The sequence below is a fragment of the Plectropomus leopardus genome, chromosome 8 (assembly GCF_008729295.1).
Source record: "Plectropomus leopardus isolate mb chromosome 8, YSFRI_Pleo_2.0, whole genome shotgun sequence".
Taxonomy (NCBI): domain Eukaryota; kingdom Metazoa; phylum Chordata; class Actinopteri; order Perciformes; family Serranidae; genus Plectropomus; species Plectropomus leopardus.
This window is the reverse complement of record NC_056470.1, coordinates 3,837,047-3,862,121: the sequence shown is the minus strand read 5'-3', so window position 1 is coordinate 3,862,121 and position 25,075 is coordinate 3,837,047. Positions and strand designations below refer to the sequence as shown.

Here is a 25,075-nt window from a genome sequence, read left to right as displayed (position 1 = left end):
CACTCATGAATTATAGTGTGTTTGCTCTTTAACTATGCAGGCTGCAGAGATGGAGCTGAGGCCACTGAACACAGCTGGGATTCTGTTACAGGGCATGATGCACATGGTAGTGGGAAGCTTTGAGAAGAGTGTTGTTGGGGGTATTTCTAGTCATTGCTCTATCACACTTCTATTTAACTATGACCCCAGATTTTGTTTTCTCATCAACTTGTAGATGCCCAAACTTGGGGGCAGTGGAGGGGTGCCACCTGGGAGTCGAGACAGCAGCGGGATGTGTCGAAGCGGTAGCATCAGCAGTGGAAATGGCGGGTCTGGCAAGATAATGTCCCTGTCATCCATGAGTGAGAGTGTGCACAGCGGCCTGAGCTGTTTCTTGTCAGAGCAAGCTCTGGAACAGGAAGAGAAGCAGCAGCGCAATAGCCAGCTCGCAGAGTTTCAGCGCCTGAGAGAAGTCCGTGCTGCCGCTCAGCTCAAAAATTTGGAGGATTTCCTCAGGATGAACCATGTTTCACTCAGGGATACCATGTCTTATGCCACTGGCATGATTTATAGGTAAGATAAGGCTGTACGTGACTAAAAATCTGAGACCAAGTTAAAAATATGAAATATTTTCATGTAAATCTGGACATAATCAGTCAGTTTGAGGATATAGTAACATTTCAAAGCACAAGAAGTTCTGACATGTTGAATGAATAGAAATATTTAAGATTTCACACCATTTCTTGGTCAGCAATCAATTTGATACAGTGCAATTAGTGCTGTCAGCATTAACACGTTAATAACGTTGTGATCAAGGTCCATACATAACGCGTTATTTTTTTAAATCGTGTGAATTGTTGGCCAAGAAGCTGTACTGGGCTGAGTTATAAAGCTACACTGATGATATTGGTATCATCAGGGAACAGTTTTCTCTGAGGACTTTTTTTATATTGGTGAAACAAAACAGGAAAAATGCCGTAGGGTTGAATATTTTTGCAAGCTACTGTATCTCTAGAATCCTATTACCGTGTGTGTGTGACACACAGGGCATTATGCCATAATGATGTGAAATCATGTTTTGTGATTTCTGATACATTGGTCAGGAGTGTAATCTGGAGAATGGCATGTTCTCACTCAGAAATTGGTCAGTGACCTTCCGCATCAGTCTATGAAATTTTACATCCTTTTGCATCAGCTGTTTACGCTGCTGCTACAGTTTTGTCAACAAAAGCAGGTGGTGGGATGAAGCAGCATAGTTTCTGTTTACATAACAGCGCTGACTGTCATGATGGTTCGAGGCACACGGTAACTTGTAGAAAACACACACACACACACACACACACACACACACACACACACACACACACACACACACACACACACACACACAGGAAGCAACTCCAGACTCCTGCATGAAAGTCAGCCACCTCCCCACCTGCCTGCCCAATAAGCGCACTCGTGCCCCTTATATTATGCTGTTACCAGCAGTGTTATTACCTGACACTGTCCTTCAATGTCTGGGGTGCACGCATCTGGTTTCATCAGGATGTGTTATCATCTGACACGTCTGTATATGTTGCATGTGGACGTGGAGGGTGGCTTTTGGCATCACACTCCTACACAGGAGGTCACTGACCGAGCATCACCATGTGATGAGGTTGGAGCGAGAACAGATTGGAATAATGGGGGACTCTGGGAGCTTCATAAATATACTAGTTGTGCTTGAATAATCAGGGGATTAATTTTTGTATTAAAATCTCTGCCATTAATGATATAATGTGCATGCCATTTTATGGCTCAGCAAAAGACATTGGTAAGGCCAGCAGAGCCATTCACCCGACACAGCCTATGTGAAAAACAGCAGCAGTAAACATGATTTAGCTCTTGCCCATGATACATAAAATAGAATGCACTGATAATGTGATATGTTCTTGATGATTTTCTGTTCTCACTTTTTTTCAACAGAAATCTGGGCAAATCAGGCCTGCGGGTGTCCTGTCTTGGATTAGGTGAGTGTGCACATACATGAAAGTCTACCTACAGTGACAATAAGACCATGAATATCTACTTTAGTATAAAGAGTAAAAGAGGGGAACGGGCACAAAACAAATACAAGTACTATTCAGTCTGCAAGTCAGCATTTTTAGGCTGTCATGCTTGCACTCATTTCTATGCCAGCTCTCTGTATTTTCACTTTTAATGAACTACTGCACTTTTAGTTCTGTTGATCTGACACATGAACAGCTTTTTTTGTACATTTAATTCAGTGAATGCAATGCGCTTCTGTATTAATTGGATTACATTCACAAGTAAAATTAAAAAAATTGCTATAAATTTGAAATATGAAATCCCACAAAGTTCTCAGAAAAAAATACTATTATTCTTTGATTTATTTTGAGTTGCTGTGAAAATAAATCCTGACACCGACCAAATCAAACATTTCTGACAATTAATTTGAGGAACTACCATAAAGTCCTACACTGCGTTGAAATAGCAACGCGTTCTCATCTCAAGTCAACACGTGATGTCGCTTTGCAGTGGACTTCAGTGTCTACATATTTTGTCCACATGTTAGGTATCCCTCTGCGTCTGCTGTTTACATTGCGGGATGCCGCTACTGTGATGTCAACAAATGGACTTATTGGGCTAATGGGGCATGTTTTGTTTAGACAAAACAAGCACATCTTTGGGTGGGATATTAACTCCCACTGACTTTTGGTGTGAGCGTATGAATGTTGATGTGACGGGCAGGGTGCACCTTGCATGGTAGTCGTAGCCTTCAGTGTATAAATCAGTGAATGGTGTTTGTGTTGTAAAGCATTTTGAGGAGTTGCCAAGACCAAGCTAAGCTAAGAAAAGTGCTACATAAATCCAGTCCATTTACCATTTACTTTCTAAATCTCATAATTATTTCCTGTGATTAAAGGAAGCTAAAGGGTTGCCAGAGGAGTGTACTGTGAAGCAAGTTTGACAGAGCCAGGCTTTGTTTACCTAAGCAGGCTCAACAAAGCCTGAACCAGTCAGTGTACTTTTGCCCACGAAGATAATGAAAATAATAATACAGCAAAACACTTCCTGCAAATAAGGCCAGACTGGAATGCTGGAAGAAAACTACAATTTGTGTAAATCTGAAACTTAATATATTTGTTTTACCACTTAATGCACTCATCATGTTTATTTCTAATGCGACAACTGAGGTTGTACTCAAGAATTGCATTTAGGTCTGAAACTGGCCCAAAATGATGGATAAGGGGAAATCAAATTTTATGTTCATTCAAAGTGAAGTTATAAAGTTTGTTTTAAAGGAATGACATCCCATTTTATATACAAATAAACAGCATATCAATTATTAATGCATTGAACTACTATTGTATGTAATTTTATACAAGACTTCTGTTAGAGCCAGCATGGTCAAATAGGATAAGCATTTTAAGTAAAATAAATCAATGCCAAACCTTAGATTTTTTGCATCACCTCCTAAATGAGTTTCCTGTGGGATAGAAAATAATGTGCAAATTGATGCATACAGTTTGCACCACTGTTACTGCACTTCCTCATTTCATGGCATTATTTGTGACCATCTCAACATGTTTGCATATAACGCATTCCATTATCTGAGAATATTCTCACACTGTCTCAGTAAGAGGAGAGCTTTATACAGGGACAATCTCACTTTGACATGAGGAATTTTGAAATAATGGTGGCACAGTTTTCAAAGGAGCTGATTAGTATATTAATGATGTCAATCCACAAATAACCTGCTCTGGTAATGGTTAGGCATGTAGCATATGTTGCCACAGTGATCCAGCCAGGTGTTAAGAGAACCACCTTTGCGTCACTGACACTGGCTTTATGCTCAACATACCTCGCTAACCCACTAACCTTGAGTCACAGTACACCCCTCTGATCTTCTGGTTTAACACACACATACACACACAATGTAATGATTGTATTTTTGTGCAGGCACGTGGGTTACCTTTGGAGGACAGATAACGGATGAGGTAGGAGAGAAAACCTGAACACTTGTACAGTCTCATGTAATGCAGACTCAGGATTAACAGGGTGTAACAATAACGGAATAGCTGCACCAAGTTACAAATGTAGACATCACAGATTTTCAGCGTGTCAAGAGGTTTTTAATGCTGTTCCCTGCTAAATGCTAGCTGATGTTATTAAAACATAAATGCATCAATGTTCCGTTCTTTGTGAATCCTCATATAAAAAAGTTGTGTTTATTTTTGTCCTTAGTATTTTGCATTTGCATCTTTGTGACCACGGATACATATCGCTCAGTAGAAAATCTATGTGCAAAGAGGAATGGGGTTCCAAGGGGATTGGGATTTTATAGATGAGAATGGAAATTTGGGTAACACTTTCTATGCAGACCATATCTATAATGCATTATGAAGGCATTCATAGTGAATTATACTACATTCATAATGCTTTATGAATACACTCATAAACACACATAATGCTGAATGATGCATTATATCAATAGTCCATTATAGATGTGACTCATAATGAACTATGAGTGGCAAGGGGTGGGGACAGGGCGCTACTGACCTTGACTCAGGACGTTGTGGATCGGTGGAAGGAATACTTCGAAGAGCTCCTCAATCCCGCCGACATGCCTTCTGGTGAGGAAGCAGGGCCTGGGGACTCGGGAGTGGGCTCTCCCATCTCTGGGGCTGAGGTTGCCAAGGTCGTCAAAAAGCTCCTCGGTGACAGGGCCCGGGGATGGATGAGATCCGCCCAGAGTTCCTTAAGGCCCTGGATGTTGTGGGGCTGTCATGGCTGACACATCTCTGCAGCATTGCGTAGACATCAGGTGTAGTGCCTCTGGACTGGCAGACCCGGGTGGCAGTCCCTCTTTTTATTTTTTTTTTTTTTGTCATTAAAGTTTTTATTAACTTTTCAATGTATTACAAATGAAAAAAAATAATGCTAGGAAACAAAACAAAACAAAACAAAACAAAAGTAGAGAATACTGGGATACATTGCACAGGCCAGACAAACAATTACAAACACAGAATAAAGATACACAAATAGACAGGGCATCCAATCAGCGAGAAAAATAAGCAAACACAAAACACCATATGTTGTGACTGGGATAATACAATATTATTATGATATAGTTATACAGGAGATCCTGGTAATGTTGGGGTCTGCACAGTGTCTTGGTCCGTTCTTATGTGGGCCCAAAAGCAGTCCCAGGAAGTGGTCCCATTTTCTGTATTGTCCTTTAATCTATACAGCATAGATTCGTGAGATGCTGTCTCTATCATTACATCTACCCAGTCTTTCAGGCTTGGGCTTCTGTCCGTTTTCCAGAGTCTTAAGATAATTCTGGATGCAGTGATCAAACCAACCATAATGACGGAAAAGGCATTCTTTGAGGCATTCTGCACTTGAGTTTTATCACCCAGAAGACAAAGATCTGGGGTCAGGGGGATTGTTGACCCGAACCAGCTACTCAAAACTTGAACAACTTTACTCCAAAAAGGTGCCACCAGAGAACACTCCCAGATACAGTGAAGGAAAGTTCCAACCTCTGTTTTACAATTCCAACAAAAGTTGTCCTTTAACAGTTTCATTCTATAAAGTCTCGATGGGGTGTGGTAGTACCTGTGCAAGATCTTATATTGTATGAACTTTCCTCAAGCCTCCTTGATGTGTTTTCCACAATCCGACAGAATTTTTAGCCATCTATCCTGTGAAAATTCTTGTCTTAAATCTTGTTGCCATTTTAGTTTAACATTAGATGACTCATCACTTATAGAACTCCCAATCATTTTATAAAATTGGGAGGCTGTGTGGCATCCCTGCGGCATGTCAAGATAGTCCAAAATGCAGTTTTCTGCAACTCCCCCAAACTTACATTAAGAGGTTATACAGCTTTTTATTTGTAGGTATTTCCAAATATTAACCTTGCCCTCCAATTTAAATTTTTGGATTAAGTCTTGATGATGATATGATATAAACACTCCATCTTTATACAAGTCTCCTATCGTAAGTATGCCACTTGAATGCCACCGCCTCCAGTACACAGGTGCTTTCCCAATACAAATACTGGGATTGTTCCATAAGGAGGTATAGAGCTGTACATATTGTGGTATATTCAGGATGCGGTGTGCTTCCATCCAAACCTCTCTAGAGTGATTAAGAATTGGATTTGTTGAACCAACTTTCTGAGTTATTCTCTCTTTTGGAGTAAAGGGTAAAGATAATTCAGTCTCAATAGTCAACCAATCTACCGCTTTTCCATCTTGCTTCCAGTATTTAACTATTCTGACCATCTCAAATGACAAACTGTATAATCTTGGGTCCGGTAGTCCCATACCTCCTTTCTCTCTGGGAGCACATAGTTTGCTTATCTTAATTCTGGCCTTCTTACCTTCCCATAGGAACTGTTTAATTAAGCCTTCATATCTTCTAAAAATAACAGGAGGTATGGTGATAGGTAACATCATAACCACATAGTTAAACTGGAGGGCTATGATCATTTTTATAATGTTAACCTTTCCCTAAAGTGTAAGTTTTAACCTCTCCCACTTTTCTAAACTTGTCTAGATTTTTTGTAACACTGGGTTAAAATTCAATGAAGGCAGCTCTCCCAAATCCTGACTCAATCTAATCCCTAGATATTTCATACCTTTAGGGATCCACTGGAAATTAAATTTTTGGACCATATATGAGTAACACAGGGCAGATATTGGCATAGCCTCTGATTTGTCCCAATTTATAGAATAACCTGACAGATTGGAATATGACTGAATAGTATCCATCAAGTGGGGTAGGGAATTAGGCGGGTCTGTTACCACTGCAAGAATGTCATCTGCATAAAGCAGTAATTTATGTTCCTGACCACCGCACTCAACCCCCTTAATGCCTCCATTTGTTCTGATACTAATAGCTAATGTCTCCAAAAAATAATAAATAATAGCGGGCTGAGAGAGCAGCCCTGACGGGTCCCTCTAGAAAGGTTAAAGAATGGTGAGATAACCCTGTTAGTTATCACAGCCGCCTTTGGCTCTGTATACAGAATCTTAACCCACTTGGAAAAATGTGGACCGAACCCAAAGTGTGACAGGGTGGAGAAGAGGAAGTTCCACTCCACCCTGTCAAAGGCCTTCTCAGCGACTAAGGAAATGGCTGCTATCGGTACCTCTTTAGACTGGCCAAGCCACATTAAGTGCAGCAGTTTTCTTACGTTATCTGAAGATGATCTGTTTTTCACGAAGCCCACCTGATCGGGGTGTATGATGCTTGGCAGGAATTGTTGGAGGCGTAATGCAAGTATCTTTGTTAATATTTTGCAGTCCAGATTAAGCAGGCTGATAGGTCGATAATTGGATGGGTTTGTTGGGTCTTTATCCTTTTTGGGAATTAGGGATATCAGTGCTTCATTAAAAGTAGGTGGTATCTGGCCCAGCTCAAAAGCTTCCTGATATACCTTCTGCAGTACTGGAGCAAGGATGTCTATATACTCTTTATAGTACTCTGCAGGAAGTCCATTGTAACCAGGAGATTTTCCAGTTTTCATTAATGAAACAGCCTTTCTTATTTCATTCTCAGTTATCGGGGACTCCAACCTCTCCACCTGTTCAGGGAGTAACTTAGGCATATCAATTTTAGAGAAAAACAAGTCTTGCTCTTTCTGCTTCTCTTTACATGGTATTGTTGATGTGTATAATTTTTCATGGAATTTTTGAAACTCCTTATTGATATCCTTGCCTGCAGTTAACACTTTGTCCCCTTGTTTTATAGCTGAAATTATATTTGAGGAATCCTTCTCTTTCACCTGTCTAGCTAATAGTTTTCCTGTTTTCTCTCCTCCCTCGTAGCAGTCTGTTTTTAATCTAAACAAGGCATAAGCCACTTTATTATTGTATATTTCGTGTAGTTTAAATTTAAGCGTGCAAAGTTCCCGATACTGAGAGTCTGAAAAATTTTCTGAGAGTTTATTTTCTTTTAACTTAATTTCATTCTCCAATTCACTAATTTTTTGCAGGCTCTCTCACTTCTTCTTGGAGGCATAAGCTATAAATTTTCCCCTAACATAGGCCTTAGAAGCCTCCCAGACAGTTTTGATTTCCTTAGTGCTGCCTATATTTATTTCAAAAAATGATTTTAAATCCTCCCCAATTAAGGTTTTAAATGACTTGTCCTGTAAAAGAGCCGTATTCATCCTCCATCTGTACCCTTTACCCACTTCAGTTTCCATCTTCAAACACAATTCTACTGCTGCACGATCAGTTAGTGCAATACTTTTAATATCACAGCTAATTACATTAGTTATCAGGGGACTTGCAATCAAGAATAGGTCTATTCTAGAGTGAGATTTGTGACAGTGGGAGTAGAAGGTATATTCCTGTTTGTTGGGATTGGTGAGCCTCCATATGTCTGTGAGATTCAAGTCCTCTTTTAACATTTGAATTGCTTCTCGGTCTTTAGACCTTGGAGTCCCTCTAAGCCTGCTTCTGTCCAGAGTGGGATCTAAAACCTCGTTATAGTCGCCTCCTAATATAATATGGCCATCCATATCTCCCAAAATCGTGTTTACTTCATGAAAAAAGTGCGGGTTCTCATTATTGGGTACGTAGATATTACATAACACCACTTTCACACCCTCTATTAGCGCCTGTATACATATGATCCTTCCTGCTGTATCTTTTACTTCTTTAAGAAGAACAAAGTGTATATTCTTTCTGATTAGGATAATTACTCCATTACGTGCACTTGACAGTGAACTATGAAAAATATGACTTACCCAGCTGCCCTTGAATCTAGACTCCTCACCTTCATTTAAGTGGGTCTCCTTGGCAGGATCCTTGAGGGTGCATGGGAGTTTGCCCAACCAGTCCACATATGCTTTGTGGACTTGGAAAAGGCATTCGACCGTATCCCTTGGGGAGTCCTGTGGGGGGTTCTCAGGGAGTATGGGGTATCGGACCCCCTGATATGGGCCGTCCGATCCCTGTATGACCGTTGCTGGAGTTTGGTCTGCATTGCCGGCAGTAAGTCGGGCTCGTTTCCAGTGAGGATTGGACTCCGCCAGGGCTGCCCTTTGTCACTGGTTCTGTTCATAACTTTTATGGACAGAATTTCTAGGCGTAGCCAAGACGTTAAGGGGGGCGGGTTTGGTGACCTCAGGATTGGGTCGCTGCTTTTTGCAGATGATGTTGTCCTGTTGGCTTCATCAGGCCGTGACCTTCAGCTCTCACTGGATCAGTATGCAGCCGAGTGTGAAGCAGCTGGGATGAGAATCAGCACCTCCAAATCCGAGACCATGGTTCTCAGCCGGAAAAGGGAGGAGTGCCCTCTCCAGATTGGGGAGGAGATCCTGCCCCAAGTGGAGGAGTTTAGGTACCTCAGGGTCTTGTTCACGAGTGAGGGACGGATGGAGCGGGAGATCGACAGGCGGATCGGTGCGGCGTCTGCAGTAATGCAGACTCTGCACCAATCTGTCGTGGTGAAGACGGAGCTGAGCCAAAAGGCAAAGCTCTCGATTTACCGGCCAGTCTTCGTTCCTACCCTCACCTATGGTCACGAGCTTTGGGTAGTAACCAACAGAACAAGATCGCGGGTACAAGCGGCCAAAATGAGCCTCCTCCGTAGGGTGGCTGCGCTCTCCCTTAGAGATAGGGTGGGAAGCTCGATCATCCGGGAGGAGCTCGGAGTAGAGTCGCTGCTCCTCGTCATTGAGAAGAACCAGATAAGGTGGCTTGGGCATCTAATTAGGATGCCTCCCTGGTGAGGTGTTCAGGGCACATCCCACTGGTAGGAGGCCCTGGGGAAGACCCAGGACACGCTGGAGACACTATGTCTCCCAGCTGGCTCGAGAAGGCCTCTGGATCCCCCAGGAATAGCTGGATGAAGTGGCGGGGTAGAAGGGAAGTCTGGGCTTCCCTGCTTAGGTTGCTGCTCCCACGACCCGACCCCGGATAAGCGGCGGACAATGGATGGATGGATGGCATTGTAGATGTGACACATAATGATTTATAAGTGGCAAAGGTCTTATGGATGTGATTGCTGGGGGTTATCTTGCATTATAAATATCAATACTCACTTATTCACACATCAACAATTAACTGTTGTAAGGTCTCGTAGTGTGATATAACAGTCCATGCTGTATCATTAGTTATCATTGTATGTGTTAAGTAAAGTGAGGTACATATTGATGCATTTATAATAAATTATGCTTCATCATCATGTTACATAGACATAGAGTAAGTGTAATCATTTTCATGCATTTATAAGAAAATATGCTGCATCATAACTGATTAATGCCTACCATACACTAGAATACTTATATACTTATACGCATTGTCAGAATTCATTTTCATTTATTTTCAGAGAATTTTTAACAACAGAGTTAGATTTTACAAAGACTGGGGATCTTGCAGTGTCAAAGGTGGACAGAAACTGTTGCAGCCCTTGAATAATGCATGATAAGCCCCAGCATTCAACCTCTACTTTATAACAAGTCAAGAGCATCTATAAGATCTGACAAGACTGAACTGGAATGAACCCAAATGCACGACACCAGATATCAAAAGTCAAAAAACACTTTATTATAAAAGGCAGCAAAAAGTCTCTACAAAAACAGATGCAATACACAAAATCACGCTAAAGAGGAAAACTAACAACAAAAATTCTCAGTGATAAGGAAACAAAGTATCAACAAAAATTCACTCAAATGAGGTAACAGGAAAACTTGAGTCCAACAAAGTATCAAAATAAAAATAGGTTTCAAACCTGAACAATACAAAAACTTGAGAAACAACAAGACTTGGCTTGGGCATGAATACGGCGCTGGTTCACTGACTGACGAGACAAGACGAACTGGCAAAGGACAAAGGGAGACGCAGACTATATATACACAAGGTAAGGGGAAACAGGAGGAGACAATCACGGCAGGGCCGACAATCACAATGGCGGAAAACACACAAAGGGAGGAAGTAAGGTGACCTGAAACGAGAGGAGAGTAAGATTTCAAAATAAAACAGGAAATCACAAGACAACATAGACACAAGACAAAAAACCACATAATTTCCTTGACATGACAAGATCCTTGCTGCTTATAAATCATTATAAGTCACATCTCTAACGGTTTATGAGTATTGATATAGTGCATCAGTAAGCATTATATGTGTTCATGTGTGTAGTCATAAAGCATTATGAATGCATTATAATTCTCTATGGATGCTGTCATAATGCATCATAGACGTGGTCTTCATAGAAAATGTTACCTAAAATTGTTATAGCAAAAGGACTTTTGTGAGAAATTCCAACTGTACTCCAATACATTCAAAACTCTGCTGCCTGACTCCTCACTCAAACCTCTTCCCACAACCACATCACCCACATCCTGCTGGACCTTTACTGGCTCCAGTACAAACTGCTCCTCCTCACCTTCAAAGCCCTCCACAACCTGGCCCGTCTTTGAGAATTGTGAAAAGAGCCTTATAAATAAAATGTATTATTGTTATTATTGTATTGTTAAGCAGTACAATAAACCAGTAAAAGACATACCAATCTCTTTGAGATCAATGGTTAAAGGAGACATTCGGTACTGTACAATCTCTCCTTTAACGGCTTTGCATTGAAGGAATTGACTTTTGTGACAATAAATGTACCAACAGAATTTTGGATTTTAAAGAGGTTAAGAAAATAGGGGAGATATATTTCATTTCCACTTTCCACTTTTTCTTGAAGTACGAGGACTTCAAATTTTAAAAGGAGATTCCTTAAATTAAAAAAATAAATAAAAAATAAAGATTGATATTTAATTCTGATGCAAATAACAGTGCATTTGGTGAATTGGAAATTGACAGTTTGAATTAGTGCAGTCCTTCTGGAGTGGCATGCAGAGCTGGAAGACTAAGTTGATCAATAGCACTTGACAGTAAAGATTGTCAAATTTGGTAAGGTAGGTAAGCTATTTGAAAAACAAGACATCCTCTGCCCTTCAGCCTCAGGAAAGGATCTGACAATTTATTAATGGCATTGTGCACCAATAGTTTTCACTTTTTAGCTTGTCATTTTTCTGCACCACCCATTTCTTTTGCATCTTGTGTCTTTTTTTTTGAGTCATTTTACATGAATAACATTTACCATCAAACCTTAAGACAGACTGAAACTCTTCGCAATAAAAATGTTTGAGACAATCTGATTTCAACAAAAATGAGGATCAGTCCAAATTGGGAGGGCACTTGCATCCCCCTCAATATCGAAAGTAGTAGATTGGACCAGTCTGACAGGCAGCTCAACACTAACAGTGGCTGTGGAGGCTAGGCTGGCCAATGCCATGGCTGAGGACCAGACAGTAACTGCTGACATCACAAATTGAAAAATAAAAACTCTGACCATTGGCCTTTTCAAACCAGCATGGATGTCTGGGAGTCTTCCTGAACTTCCAAATGGCCGGCCCACCCCCGAGGAAAAGTCTGAAATATTGTGGAATGTTTATTGATGTGCCATGCACATACAGTTGATCCTGAGGAGACAGCACACAGAGACACTCTGCCCTCAGCCATAGCCTCCAGTGAAGACTAAATAAGGATCAAATGCAACTTTCTGCTTGGATAGTCATGAATGCAAACTTGTCCTTTCAATGTTAGTCAGTTTAGTACTGGCATATTGTTTCCCAGTCATAGCATTATATATCACTGTCAAGCTGTGGTTTACAGTCTTGCAAAAACATTATGAAAGTTCTCTGCACAAAATATTACCATCACTGTAATGCTGTGGTTTTATTGGCTTAAACACAAATGCTTTGATTGCATATATTGACTCAGCAAAACAAACTGAACATATAATGTGATGCAAGATCATGATGCAACAGGTATAGCAGCTTTTCACAAAATTTAAATAATCTGATCCAGAACAAAATGGAGATTGAGGTGTCAATTCAGAGATCTGGAAGACGTCTACAAAGCCATTGGGCAGCTGTGGCTTAGAGGTAGAGTGGGTTGTCCTATAATTAGAAGGTCAGTAGTTCAATCCCCAGCTCCCAGTCATTGGAGTGTGAGTGTGTGTGAATGATTACTGAGTAGCAGGTGGCCTTGTACAGTTGCCCTTGGCCACCAGTGTGTGAATGAGTGTGTGCTTTGAGTGGTCATAAAATTATGAAAGCACTATAAAAGCATAGTCCATTTACCATTAAAGACCTTTAATACATGTGATAAAGTTCATGGTGTTTTAGGAAATAGTTGTTGAGATATTTTACTCAGAATCAAAACTGTAAAACTTATGGTACTCAGAAGAAAACCTGGGGATCACTAAAGTCATTAGGAGAGTAGTAGTGGTCGTAATAGTAGTAGTGGTAGTAGTAGTAGTAGTAGTAGTAGTAATAGATGATTATATCTAAAGTAATGGACTGATCAAGCAGACATCTATAGACTGGCCAGGGGCCTTCACCTGAAGGTAGCATTATCCATGGTGGAAATGTAGAAATTGTTGACTCCTACAAGTACCTTGGAACTGTGTTTGACTCTGACCTGAAGTTTATTCAGAATACAGAGTCACTAGTTAAACATGGTCAACAAAGGATCCACTTGTTGCGGAAGCTGAACTCTTTTAGTGTTTCTGAGGGCATCCTATCTTGTTTTTATCATTCTTTTATTGAAAGTCTTTGAACATTTTCTTTCACTTGCTGGTTTAATGGATTGCATGTAAAGGACAGGAACAACCTGAACCAGATAGTTAATGTCTGTTCCAAGATTATTGGAGTACAGCTGAAGGACCTGAGCTCCCTCTGGAAGAAACATTCTCTCCTTTGACTTTTCTCTTATGCCTTCTGGGCGGCGCTACCATGCACCCCCAAGGAAAACACACAGATACTCAAACTCATTTATCCCTTTAGCTATCAGGCTGCTAAACGCTGAGAAATGAACTGGAACTGATTGGTGGCGGAATTTGGAGTTTCAGTGTGTTTTACTACTTAATGCATCTTTAACATTATATTTATTTTATTTATTGCTGATTCTACTGATCTCTTGGCACTGACAGGTGTAGGTGGTTGTCTGTATGCTGCAGTGAATGTCTTGCATTTGTTCCTAATTGTCTGGATTGTTTTAACGAGTTAGGCTAACTGTAAACTGAATTGCCCTTTGGGGATCAATAATGTCGTCTGATTCTGATTCTGATTCTGATATAGCCATTCCATCAGCTTCTTAGCTTAAAAGTCTCTCTTAGATACTTTTTTAGGGAGGCATTCTTGACTCTCAGAGAGGGTTTCTCAGAGGTCAGAGGGGCAGAAAATTAACCATTTCATACTTTGTTAATTTTTATCATCTCAAACTTTGCTGCTGAAGGTGGCAGAAGAACTGATGACTCTTGCATATGAGAATGGAATCAATCTGTTCGATACAGCTGAAGTGTATAATGCTGGAAAGTAAGTAAAACTACACATGGATACTTATTCCAAAATAGTATCAAAATATGACGTGAGACTTGTTTGTTCATAATTAACCACATAAATTTGTTTGTCTTAGTTTACACAAAAAAACTTAGCAAAACCACTATTCCACTACTCTCTCTCTCTCTGTGCTAATCTATTTTCCCAGGGCTGAAGTTGTCTTGGGAAGTATCATAAAGAAGAAAGGTTGGAGGTAGAGTGACTATGCTCACATGACCATCTTACAAAATATCTCCATCCACACTAAAATGCATAAAAAAAAGACTAAACGCTCACCAGGCTAGTTGGAGGAGCCAAGACACTGCAGGAAAAGGGAGATTTCATCCCGCCATTAAACAGCTGTTCACAATCCACCCAGACACCCCTTCAAATGTGCCATCCTCCTTATCAGATATCATATCCATTGTGATGCTCCTCATTGGTTGCTAACACACTTACAGTTTTTGTGTTAATTTATTATCAATGAAACCCCTATTCAGGGCTGGCTCTTGGCATAGGCGATATAAGTGGTCGCCTAGGTCGCCATCTGCTGGAGGGGCGCCGCCACACCGACAGTCCCACTTGGCCTAAGGGAAAATAATAATAAAATAATAATTTTCTATGCCCACTGGCGCCTTCACGCAGTGTTTTCTGTCTAGAAAAAAATATATATATTAACATTACAAATAAATAAACAGTGACATGTTCCTAAATTATGTGTGAGCACGTGATGTGTCATTATTGGGTGCGGAGGTGCGGGTTAGGGTTAGGGCGCCTAGGGCACCAAATTGGGTAGAGCCGGCCCTGCTCCTATTAATACTATAAAAATAGGAGTTCAAGGCCGAAGGAATGGAAATGTCACAAAAATGCACCGCTGTGTGGACCCCATTGTAATTGCTAGATATTATCACTAATATCAGTGCCCAAGCACAATAAGCAGTCTGAGGACCCTACTGACATCATTATGTTTATTAAAGGGGCCCCAGCACTGAACAGTAAGAGGACACTATTGTAAATGCTATTGATTATTATAATTAGAATTGGGGCCTGAGCACCAACTGGTGTGAATTCCCAATAAGGATTAATAGGATTGTCATTATTATTATTAATATAGTGTATTACTGTGTAATATTAGTATATTGTGTTGATTATGAGTTTTCATTAAATACCATCAAATAACTACATGGTATTTGACTGTTAAAAGAAATATATGGCAATATGAAATCTGATATTTTTGTGTGTCTGTTGAATTAGGCAGTTTTCATGATAATATATTGATATTTTTTTGTCATTGAAATACATTTTTCCTGATGCCATTTTTGAGAGAAGAGAGCCACCACAGTCTAATTTGTGTATGACATATGTTCTCACATGCAGGCGTTCCAGTTTAGTCATCACCACCAAAATCTTCTGGGGCGGAAAGTATGTATGTTATCTTTTCCACTCCTTTATTCATTCTTTCTATCATTGCAATTAAGGAAAAAAGGCTCCCCATGAGCCATAAGCTGTTAGGGGAGAACTTAACATGTAATGAAGTGTATACAGTCTGGGGTATTTTATTATTCTGCAATAAAATTAAAAAGAAAAACTGTTATATGAACTGCTTATTGAGTAATTATCATATCCCAGAGACTCCTGTCAGGCATTATTAACATATGTACTGTTACCAGAGAAACTTGGATACAAAAAAGAGGCCAAAAACAACAATTAATTGTAAAATGTATAGCCCTTACCAACCAGTAGAATCTTTTTGGAATGCAGAAACTTGCATTTTCACAGAAGTCCTCACTCCAAACAACATTCTACTTTCAGATCGGTCATAAATAACAACAATAAAGGGTTCCATTGTTTTACATGTTAATGACAGCTCAAATAGAGGCTTTGTGACTGTTACAATATTCAGTTTGACTTGATATTGGATTTTCTTGCTTTTTTGCCTTAAACTTGGGATACTCAGTACACCATAAGAGACATCTTCAAGTTGACTAAAATTTGTTTTTCAATATATCAAAAAATAAATAAAAAATCATATTTTAACTGATAACCTGTGGAAATAATGACAAAGACCTACCACTGGCATTAAGAGATTGTAGGGATGGGATGAAATAGCAGTTTCTTAGTATAAAAAGAATAACTCCAATAAGTGCTGTAGGGGGGACAAATGGTTAGCCAAATCAAGCTATTTTATTATCTGTGTGTCAGAACTAATGAGAAATAATAACAACAATGGCATATAGACAAAATAGACACAGCTATCAAAGGCTGTTCTGAATTGATATGTCTTCCAAATAGCATAACATTGTAGTTTGTTTTTACTGATGCTCCAATCCAGTCTTAAAAGCCTTTTAAAATGTATATTGTCTTGGCCAGGCATCCGTGTGGACTTTAAATTACTTTAGATTCAGGCGCATACGTTGGTCTCTTGTGATTGGTCGAATCCCCTACCCATGGTACTTGTTTACAATCGTGGCAGTTGTCAGACTGAGTATAGAGACAACATGTTACAAGCTGACAGTATGTCTGATATCAGGCAAATATACTGAAACCTCTTCGAATAACATGATTCTGCATTTCCATTTGTATTGTATTACTTTGTTTGTTTGGATTATTTTTACATTTACTTTATAGCTACTTACATCTGCCTATCCAGTTTGAAATTAAGTCCTTCAGTCCACTTTCTGTAATGACACTGAGTGAACCTGAGATGAGCAATTTTGCCCAAAGGGACATAAAAACAAAATCAAAGTTAGTGAACACAGCATTCAATATTGTTGTTGCAGTGCTTCATTTATAGAAAACAAAATCAGTGAGAGACAGGAAGACATCTTTTAGGGCTCTCCTCAGGTAGCTTCTTGAGTGGCGTTGAACAACACTGCTGTGAACCCATTGCCTCTTTTTCCCCTTGACCTCAACGTGTCCAACGTGTTCTTTTTTCCCCAAATATGATCCACATACTCTGTCAGCCTCACTGCTTTCCTCACCTTACATGAATTGATCTCTTTGTCTGTGATATTGTCCTATAATTTTTATTAAAAACAAACTTAGATACACAATAGGTTTGTGTTTGAGCTTATACATACTCAATATAGCAAAGACCAGTATAAAATGTATATCCCAGTTCCTTTGAAATGTTCTAGTTTTCAAACTCTGAGTTTTGAAGTGACAGATGTTTGTTTTTCAGAGCAGAAATGGAAAGGGGATTGTCTAGAAAACATATCATTGAGGGTAAGATTTTTATTGTGAATAACTGCAGTTTATAAGCGCCGTTCAGACCAAAGATTTCTGAAAAGACAGTTTGAAACTGGAAACTAAAGAAGCTAAAGATTTTTTTTTTCATGAGAACAAAATTACATTAATTTGAAGACACAGACATCGTATATAGCTGCATGTGTCACCAAAGCCACTTAAAATTAGATGCTTGCATGTAATAATACAATTAATATCTAATCTTCTTCATGAAACAGGTCTAAGGGCATCACTAGAGAGACTTCAACTGGAGTACATAGATGTGGTTTTCGCAAATCGTCCAGATCCTAACACACCTATAGAAGGTGGGTGTGCTTATCCTCTGACAGGGCAGACTCTTGTTTCTTGGTTTTATTTAGTTGGCCTGGTCCAATAAGACTTGGGAATGCTGGTTAAGTAGATCTGTGGTTTTCAACTAGAGGTCCAAGGACCCCAAAGGATCCTTAAGGAAGTTTGAGAAGGTTTCCACAAAAATATGGAATAGTTGTTTTCACTACTTAATGCATATTATAACACAGGAAAAGCTACATTTTAAAGTATATTCGAATTTGTGTGGACCAAGCCAAAACTTTGTGGGAACACCATTCCAAAACATTATACAAGGATCAAGGACTCTCTCAACATTTATGTTAGCTGCTTGGCATTCTTGAAACTTGAACTTGTCAGTGTGGCGGCATGATGGCGCAATATAGGAAATCATTCATTGAAAGTAATTTATGCAGCAGCCTAGTGTGTGGGGTGAGACTTAAATGTGAACTCCTCTATCTTTCAATCTGAATCCTGTTTTCCAATATTTTGTTGTCTATGTGACTTGTGGGAACAACAATATTTGAAATTGGTCCAGTATTGAGAGAGAGGGCTGAAACAAAAGCAGGTGGTGAGAATTAGACAATAAAAGCATTAAAAAAAAAAGGCACATTCACATGGGAAGCGAACACCGGACTCCCACATGATTGCCCGGGGTTTATTGGACCCTTCCACCACCCTTCCACTCACCTTATTGACCTTTGTGCTCCTTTATCAGTAGCATTTCAACCTGACGCCGTCCAGCGGTATATCATGCAGATGCAATAGGTTCCATCCTATAGCTTTTATTTATTTCTGTTGTTTGCGGTCTGTCTGGTAATTTCTGAAGCTCACTTGGATTATTTGATCTGTTTTGGTAGAAACGGTGAGGGCAATGACCCATGTGATCAACCAGGGGATGGCCATGTATTGGGGGACATCACGATGGACCTCCATGGAGATCATGGTGAGTTCACACCCAAGTATCATATAGCATGGAGATGCATTCGTGGGTCCATTTGGTTCTTTGTAACTGCAATTTCACTCACTACCTGAATTGGTGTTAGGTTCAAATTGTTAAATCTACACAGGTCCAGTGATGCCAGCGTTGGCGTTCTCCATCTGTCTGATTCTGTTCGGCAGTTCTACATTTGGATTTTCTAATTGTCCCTTGGCCTGTTTTTTGTTTTTTTTTTTAAAATCAATTAATGCACATGGGGTTTGCACTAGGTTCTCTGTGGGGGTATTTTTTTATTAGGTCAGAAATGTTGTGCCTGTGAAGAATTGTATGGTTCACAGCTGTTTTGTTTCCTGTGAAATACTTCCATGTGTATGTTGTAGGAGGCATACTCGGTAGCTCGACAGTTCAACCAGATCCCACCCATCTGTGAACAGGCAGAGTACCACATGTTCCAGAGGGAGAAGGTTGAAGTGCAACTCCCTGACCTCTTCCACAAGATAGGTAAGCAGCTGCCAGTCTGTCAAAAAATTGGTCCCAGCAATTACAATCATGAGGAACTCACTTTCTTCATTAGTATGTTTCATTATGTATCTTTTGGGTTTTTTGTAAGACATTGAATGAGCCATGGTCATGGTTGGGAAATTGCCAATGTGGGCTGACATGTAATATTAATTAATTACAATTAGTTGAAGCTATTAGATTCTTTGTTAAGTTACATTTGAACTTTGTGACTTTGAATCCTTTTGCTAATCCCAGCCTCCTATAGTCCCCCATGCTGTAAAACTGCATTGGTGACAAAAAAAAAAGAAAAAAGTCATTGAACAACACTGCACAAATTGGCTGCACGTGATTTGGTCCATTACAAGAGCTTTTTTTGGGCATGCAGGCATTGGAGCTATGACATGGTCTCCACTCGCCTGTGGGATCATCTCGGGGAAGTATAACAGTGGGATTCCCTTCTGTTCACGCGCTGCTCTTAAGGTAACACTCTTACTTTCCCCACCTCTCATTTTGTCACTCTGTCCCTATTGTTACCATTTATCCTATCCCTTCATCCCTATCATCTAGTTAATCCATATCTTCCCATACTTACTTTGTCAGCTACTTTGTACTTCCTTTATACTCCTGACTACAATTAGGACATAAACGCAACTCAGAAATAAATCTGAAAGCAAACAAGTAAATACTTTGGACATCTATGGTTGGCTGCTCTATCTTGCCATCAGCTCTCAGCACTGTATTGTGCTGTCTGAAACAGGGTTATCAGTGGATGAAGGACAAGATCCTGAGTGAGGAGGGCCACCGTCAGCAAATGAAGCTCAAAGAATTGCAGGCAGTGGCTGAGAGACTAGGCTGCACTCTGACCCAACTGGCAATTGGTAAAAAAACCAAACTATAATTCATTGCTTTGTCTATTCGTTCATCATATACTACGTAGTTGTTCTTTTCTCTAGGATCTGGGTGTGGCTGTCTCTGTTGTAATAGCTTTACTGAAATTGGTGGTTATTTCATTAGATATTATAGCAGTTCTGTCCGCTGTTAATTGTATGCTTATTTTCCAAATTCATTCCATCTTTGATTTCCAATGTATCATGGTAATCTGTAACAAGGTTTATAGATATCCTTGTAGCACCTAACAATGTCATAATTTCCTGAAAATGTAAAAACTCCTAAAAAAGTTAATGAAACTTTAACTACGCTTGGCTGAAAATATAATAGCACCCAATAATGTAATGACTTAAGCAATAATATAATGACAGGTCCTGACTGAAATTGTAATAACTTTTTTTTTTACAATTAATGTAAAAATGGTCGTGGTTAGCACTGTTGCCTCACAGCAAGAGGGTCCCTGGTTCGAAACCCGGTTGGAACGGGGTTCGGTCCAGGCGGGGACCCTTCTGTGCGGAGTTTGCATGTTCTCCCCGTGTCTGCGTGGGTTCTCTCCAGGGTCTCCGGCTTCCTCCCACAGTCCAAAGACACGCGGCTCAGGTTGATTGGTGACTCTAAATTGCCCTTAGGTGTGACTGTGAGTGTGTATGGTTGTCTGTCTATATGTGTCGGCCCTGCGATAGTCTGGCGACCTGTCCAGGGTGTACCCCGCCTTCCGCTCAATGACAGCTGGGATTGGCTCCAGCCCCCCCGCGACCCTTACAAGGACAAGCGGTTACAGAAAATGACTGACTGACTGACTGTAAAAATGAAAACTGATTACACTATGCAAAGCGGTGCTAACTTTGCCTTATCATGAAATAAATTACCAGGAGGTGTAAAAGCATCTAGAAAAAAATTGTTGAAAAGAAGTTAAAGTAGTTCTCAAGGTCAGGTCATCCTTAAAAACAAGAAAACCTGTGAGAGGACCCCCTAATCACCATCTGTGGGTGTGCAATTTAGTAAAAGTCAAAATATCAGGGCGCCTGGTGGCTCAGTGGATAGAGCGACGCCCCATGAGAAGAAGCTGTGTCCTTGCCACAGCGGCTGCAGGTTCAAGTCTGGCCTTGGCCCTTCGCTGCATGTCTCCCCCTCTCTTTCTACCCCTTTCATGCTAACACTGTCCTATCGATTAAAGGCAATAAAAGCCCCCCCAAAAAAATCCTTAAAAAAAATAAATTAAAATGTCTCTACTTTTAAAAGGTACTAAATTTGAAACCCTTTTTGAATGCAGAAATGTCGTAAGATCAGGCGAGCCAAAGGAGACACTTCCATTACATCAGTGTTGACTTAGATGAAAGAGAACTTTTCACTGAGATTGAATCAACTGTTTTATCTTTATCGCTTACATGTGTAACACTGGCCAACTTTGACAGCTTTTGTCATTTTCTGATGGTGTCGAATCTAAGACCCACTCTGGTCTAATGGAAGATCCCCACCAATCAGCATGGTAGGGTTCACTTCCTATTGATCAGGTTTTTAATTTAAGTTTGCCTGATAAAAATGTTCCATTTGCTATATGCCGTAAGTGTCAAATTATAATGCAGGGCCTGGAGTTTACGTTTTCAAAATAAGGGTCAGATATTAGTGTTTTCACTGGGCTAACATGACGCTTACAGTGTAATACATTTTGGATATCCGCACACTTTACATTTCAGGGAAAAAAAAGCGTACTTTTTTTTCATGCATTTTAACTCATCATCGGTTTTGAAACACATGGCCAATTTGAAAGGTATTACATTATCTGTACACACTTTCATTCAAGACTTTTATGACATTACAGGTCAAGTTTTACATTTACATTACATTTTTTATCAAATGTAATGCACATTTTATTACATTTTCAGGAAATTGATACATTATTGGGTGCTACAATTTTCATAACCCTAAAAAGTATTTTACTGTGTTTTTTAATTATAAAACATGAATAAAAACAAGTGAGAAAACCACATTGTTCATTCATGAAACATACACTCATTAAAAAAAAGTAGGTTTTTTCTTTGTGTTGTAGTCCAAATGACTTCACTCTGCCTCCATACAATAAACACTGCTCAAGTTCTGCATTCATCTTTTCTTCCTGTGCTGCAAATTCCCACAGCATGGTGCCTGAGGAATGAGGGGGTGAATGCTGTCCTGCTTGGAGCTTCCAGAACTGAGCAGCTGATGGAGAATGTCCGAGCAATACAGGTCAGCTCCATAATCACAGTCATCATTAAAAAGTACCAAACAGTCACATGTCAGAGTTTGGAATGCTTTAAGTCACTTTCACACCTGCTGTTAAGTTTACTTGACACCGACCAAAAAATAAAAAAATAAAAAATCCATTACATGACTAATAATGTTTACAGTCAGTTATTTATCTGCTCTTTGTAATACCAAGACACATGAATATAAATGTCCTATAAGCATGTGCTGCTGCATAAACCTTTGTCAATCACCTGAATTTGATTTCTTTACATTGTTCCTGATGATGCACTGATTCTCTCTTCAATCAGCAAGTTACCAGTCAGTCGGTATAACCTCATATTTACTCCTCTTGGTTCATTTGTAAAAAGTCTGTATAAACAGGAGATGAACCAGAACTAAAACACAATAATGTATCATTTTTTTCCCCTGGGTGTGGACCAAATGTACCCAACTACAGGTGTGAAAGCACCATGAGTCTAAATCTTATTTAAAGATAGAAGGTAGATTTATAAGTCACTTTTTAAGCAAAGTTTAAAAAATGAAATCACATTTGTCCTTGATCCTGCTACATCTTTGGAGTTGAAGAGTGAGTTGCTCAGGCGTGCTGCTGTTGACAGTGTCAATCAATTCCTGCAGTGCATTTTTTTAATTTGTCTTATGTCCTGTTGGCTCTGAACAAGGTCTACCCATCCAGTGCAACAGCTTGATCCAGGATGATGCCCTTATCAAAAATCATAATTTGCCTCAGATGGCTTTACAGCATACAACATCCCTCTGTCCTTAGATCCTCACATCGACTAAGAAAAAACTTCCCCACAAAAAAACCCTTATGACGCAGAAAAAAAAAATGTTAGAAACCTCAGAAAGAGCGACTGAGGGATCCCTCTTTCAGGATATAAAGCATTCTGCCCAAAATTTGGGATTCATTTTTGACTCTGAGGTCTGTTTCGACATGCAAATAAGCAACATAATGCAAAAGTGCTTCTTTCACATCAGGGCGGTTTCAAGATTAAGAATTGTCAGTAAATTTTTCCCTTTCTTCTTGTTCCACAGGTTCTTCCAAAGTTATCACTGTCCATTCTATCTGAGGTGGAAAATCTCTTGGGGAACAAGCCCTGCAGTAAAAAGGCCTCAGACTACAGATCCTAGAAGCTGCAGCGATGAACTGTTATGCTGTCCTGGATGAGAGACAGTAACACACATGGGCAATGCATTTGAATAAGAAATGATAACACTATTCACACAGTGAATAAGCTAAAAAAATGCCATAACTCATTTCACCAAGTCAATGCACTGCAATCAGTACACTTGTTCACATTTGCACTTATTACCACATAATATTTGTACAGTTTGCAGTACTTTTTTGAGTTGTACTGAACTGAAGTTGAAGTTGTTTGAACATAAACTTAAAGGGAACAAAAAAACAAAAAGGCTCTTTGTTTTAATTAGCAGAGCCAATGAAGAATGGAAAAACCATCTAATTACTGAATAAAGTGCAGCTGGGTAATCACAATAGGCATCTTCACTGTCTACAGATTGTTACCTCAGCATGTCGCAGTGTGTGTAACTCAAAAAAGTGATTGTTTTTTGCATTTGCATGCAATTAAACACATGTTGCACAAGACCTGTCAACCAACAAAACAAAGATGTGATGCAGGTATGCTTAAACACTGCTAACACTGGTATTTAGATTTAGACCTGTATTGATTTTTATTCAGGGATTTGATTATAGTTCCACTGATGTCCTGTTTTAGTCAGTTCAAGTTTTAATTAACTTCAATTTTAATACCTGTTGATTTTTTGTGATTTTTTTTTTTTTAAATTAACCGCTACCTACTGTGAAACACTGTAGTGGGGCTTAAGTGTTTGTGTACTAACCATAAACTGTATATAAAGATGGAAAACACAACAGCTCCCCCAAAGTGAAGCTATTCAATCTGAATCACCCCCTGGTGTCTGTCTGCAGTATAGGTCATAAAGCCCACCCCTCCATGTTAGTTAATGGGACATAGGCCAAACTAAAAACTCACAGTACTTGCCAAATAATTTTTTCCCAAGGATGGTTTCTGTCGCTGAAGGTAGTTCTCATCACCCTGATGTTTGTTCAAGTGTTTGTTTTACTAAAAAATGTTTGGTTTTAATGAGTTATTCACTTCTACAAAAAGGGGATTTTCTACAATGATTGATAGCTGTGACAGCCAATCCATGCACTCGCATTCAACGGTGCTGCTCGTGATTGGTTGGACGACTGTTTTAGCGGGAACTCACTTTCACTACTGCACAGACTGCCGCTCTCAATGACATCACCAATGTAAGATGGCAGCGGCTGTATCCCGGATATTTTAGCTTTACCTAAGCACAGCGGGAGTCAATGAGGATGTGTTATCCATCTTTATATACAGTCTAGGGTACTAACTAGATGACAGCATAGATGCGTGGACGTAGATTTAGTTCCTCGCTGTCCCCTTTGAACCTCTACAATACTTCTCCATTGAGAGTTGTTGTTGTTGTTGTTGTTGTTGTTGAGTTGTCCTGCACGCTGAATCCCAGGTCCTTGAGCCGATGGTTTTGCAAAAAGAGATGTCCAG

At 39.7% G+C, this 25,075-nt stretch overlaps 1 protein-coding gene across 1 annotated transcript; it reads left to right on the top strand.

Moving 5' to 3' along the window:
- Window positions 1–214: 214 nt before the first annotated feature.
- Window positions 215–23,636, top strand: LOC121947139 (voltage-gated potassium channel subunit beta-2-like). The gene is made up of 14 exons (XM_042492054.1): window positions 215–552; window positions 1,945–1,988; window positions 3,943–3,980; window positions 14,298–14,377; window positions 14,550–14,594; window positions 15,758–15,802; window positions 17,562–17,605; window positions 17,845–17,931; window positions 18,793–18,878; window positions 19,253–19,373; window positions 19,759–19,853; window positions 20,131–20,251; window positions 22,399–22,487; window positions 23,541–23,636. The coding sequence occupies exons 1-14, from the start codon at window positions 215–217 to the stop codon at window positions 23,634–23,636; spliced, it is 1,329 nt and encodes a 442-aa protein (XP_042347988.1).
- Window positions 23,637–25,075: the final 1,439 nt, after the last annotated feature.

Coding starts and splice junctions, on each gene's coding strand:
- LOC121947139 (XM_042492054.1), top strand. CDS start 215: ATGCCCAAACTTGGGGGCAGTGGAGGGGTGCCACCTGGGAGTCGAGAC. Junction 14,595..15,757: donor ATAAAGAAGAAAGGTTGGAG/GTAGAGTGACTA, acceptor TCTCACATGCAG/GCGTTCCAGTTTAGTCATCA. Junction 19,854..20,130: donor GTTCACGCGCTGCTCTTAAG/GTAACACTCTTA, acceptor TGTCTGAAACAG/GGTTATCAGTGGATGAAGGA.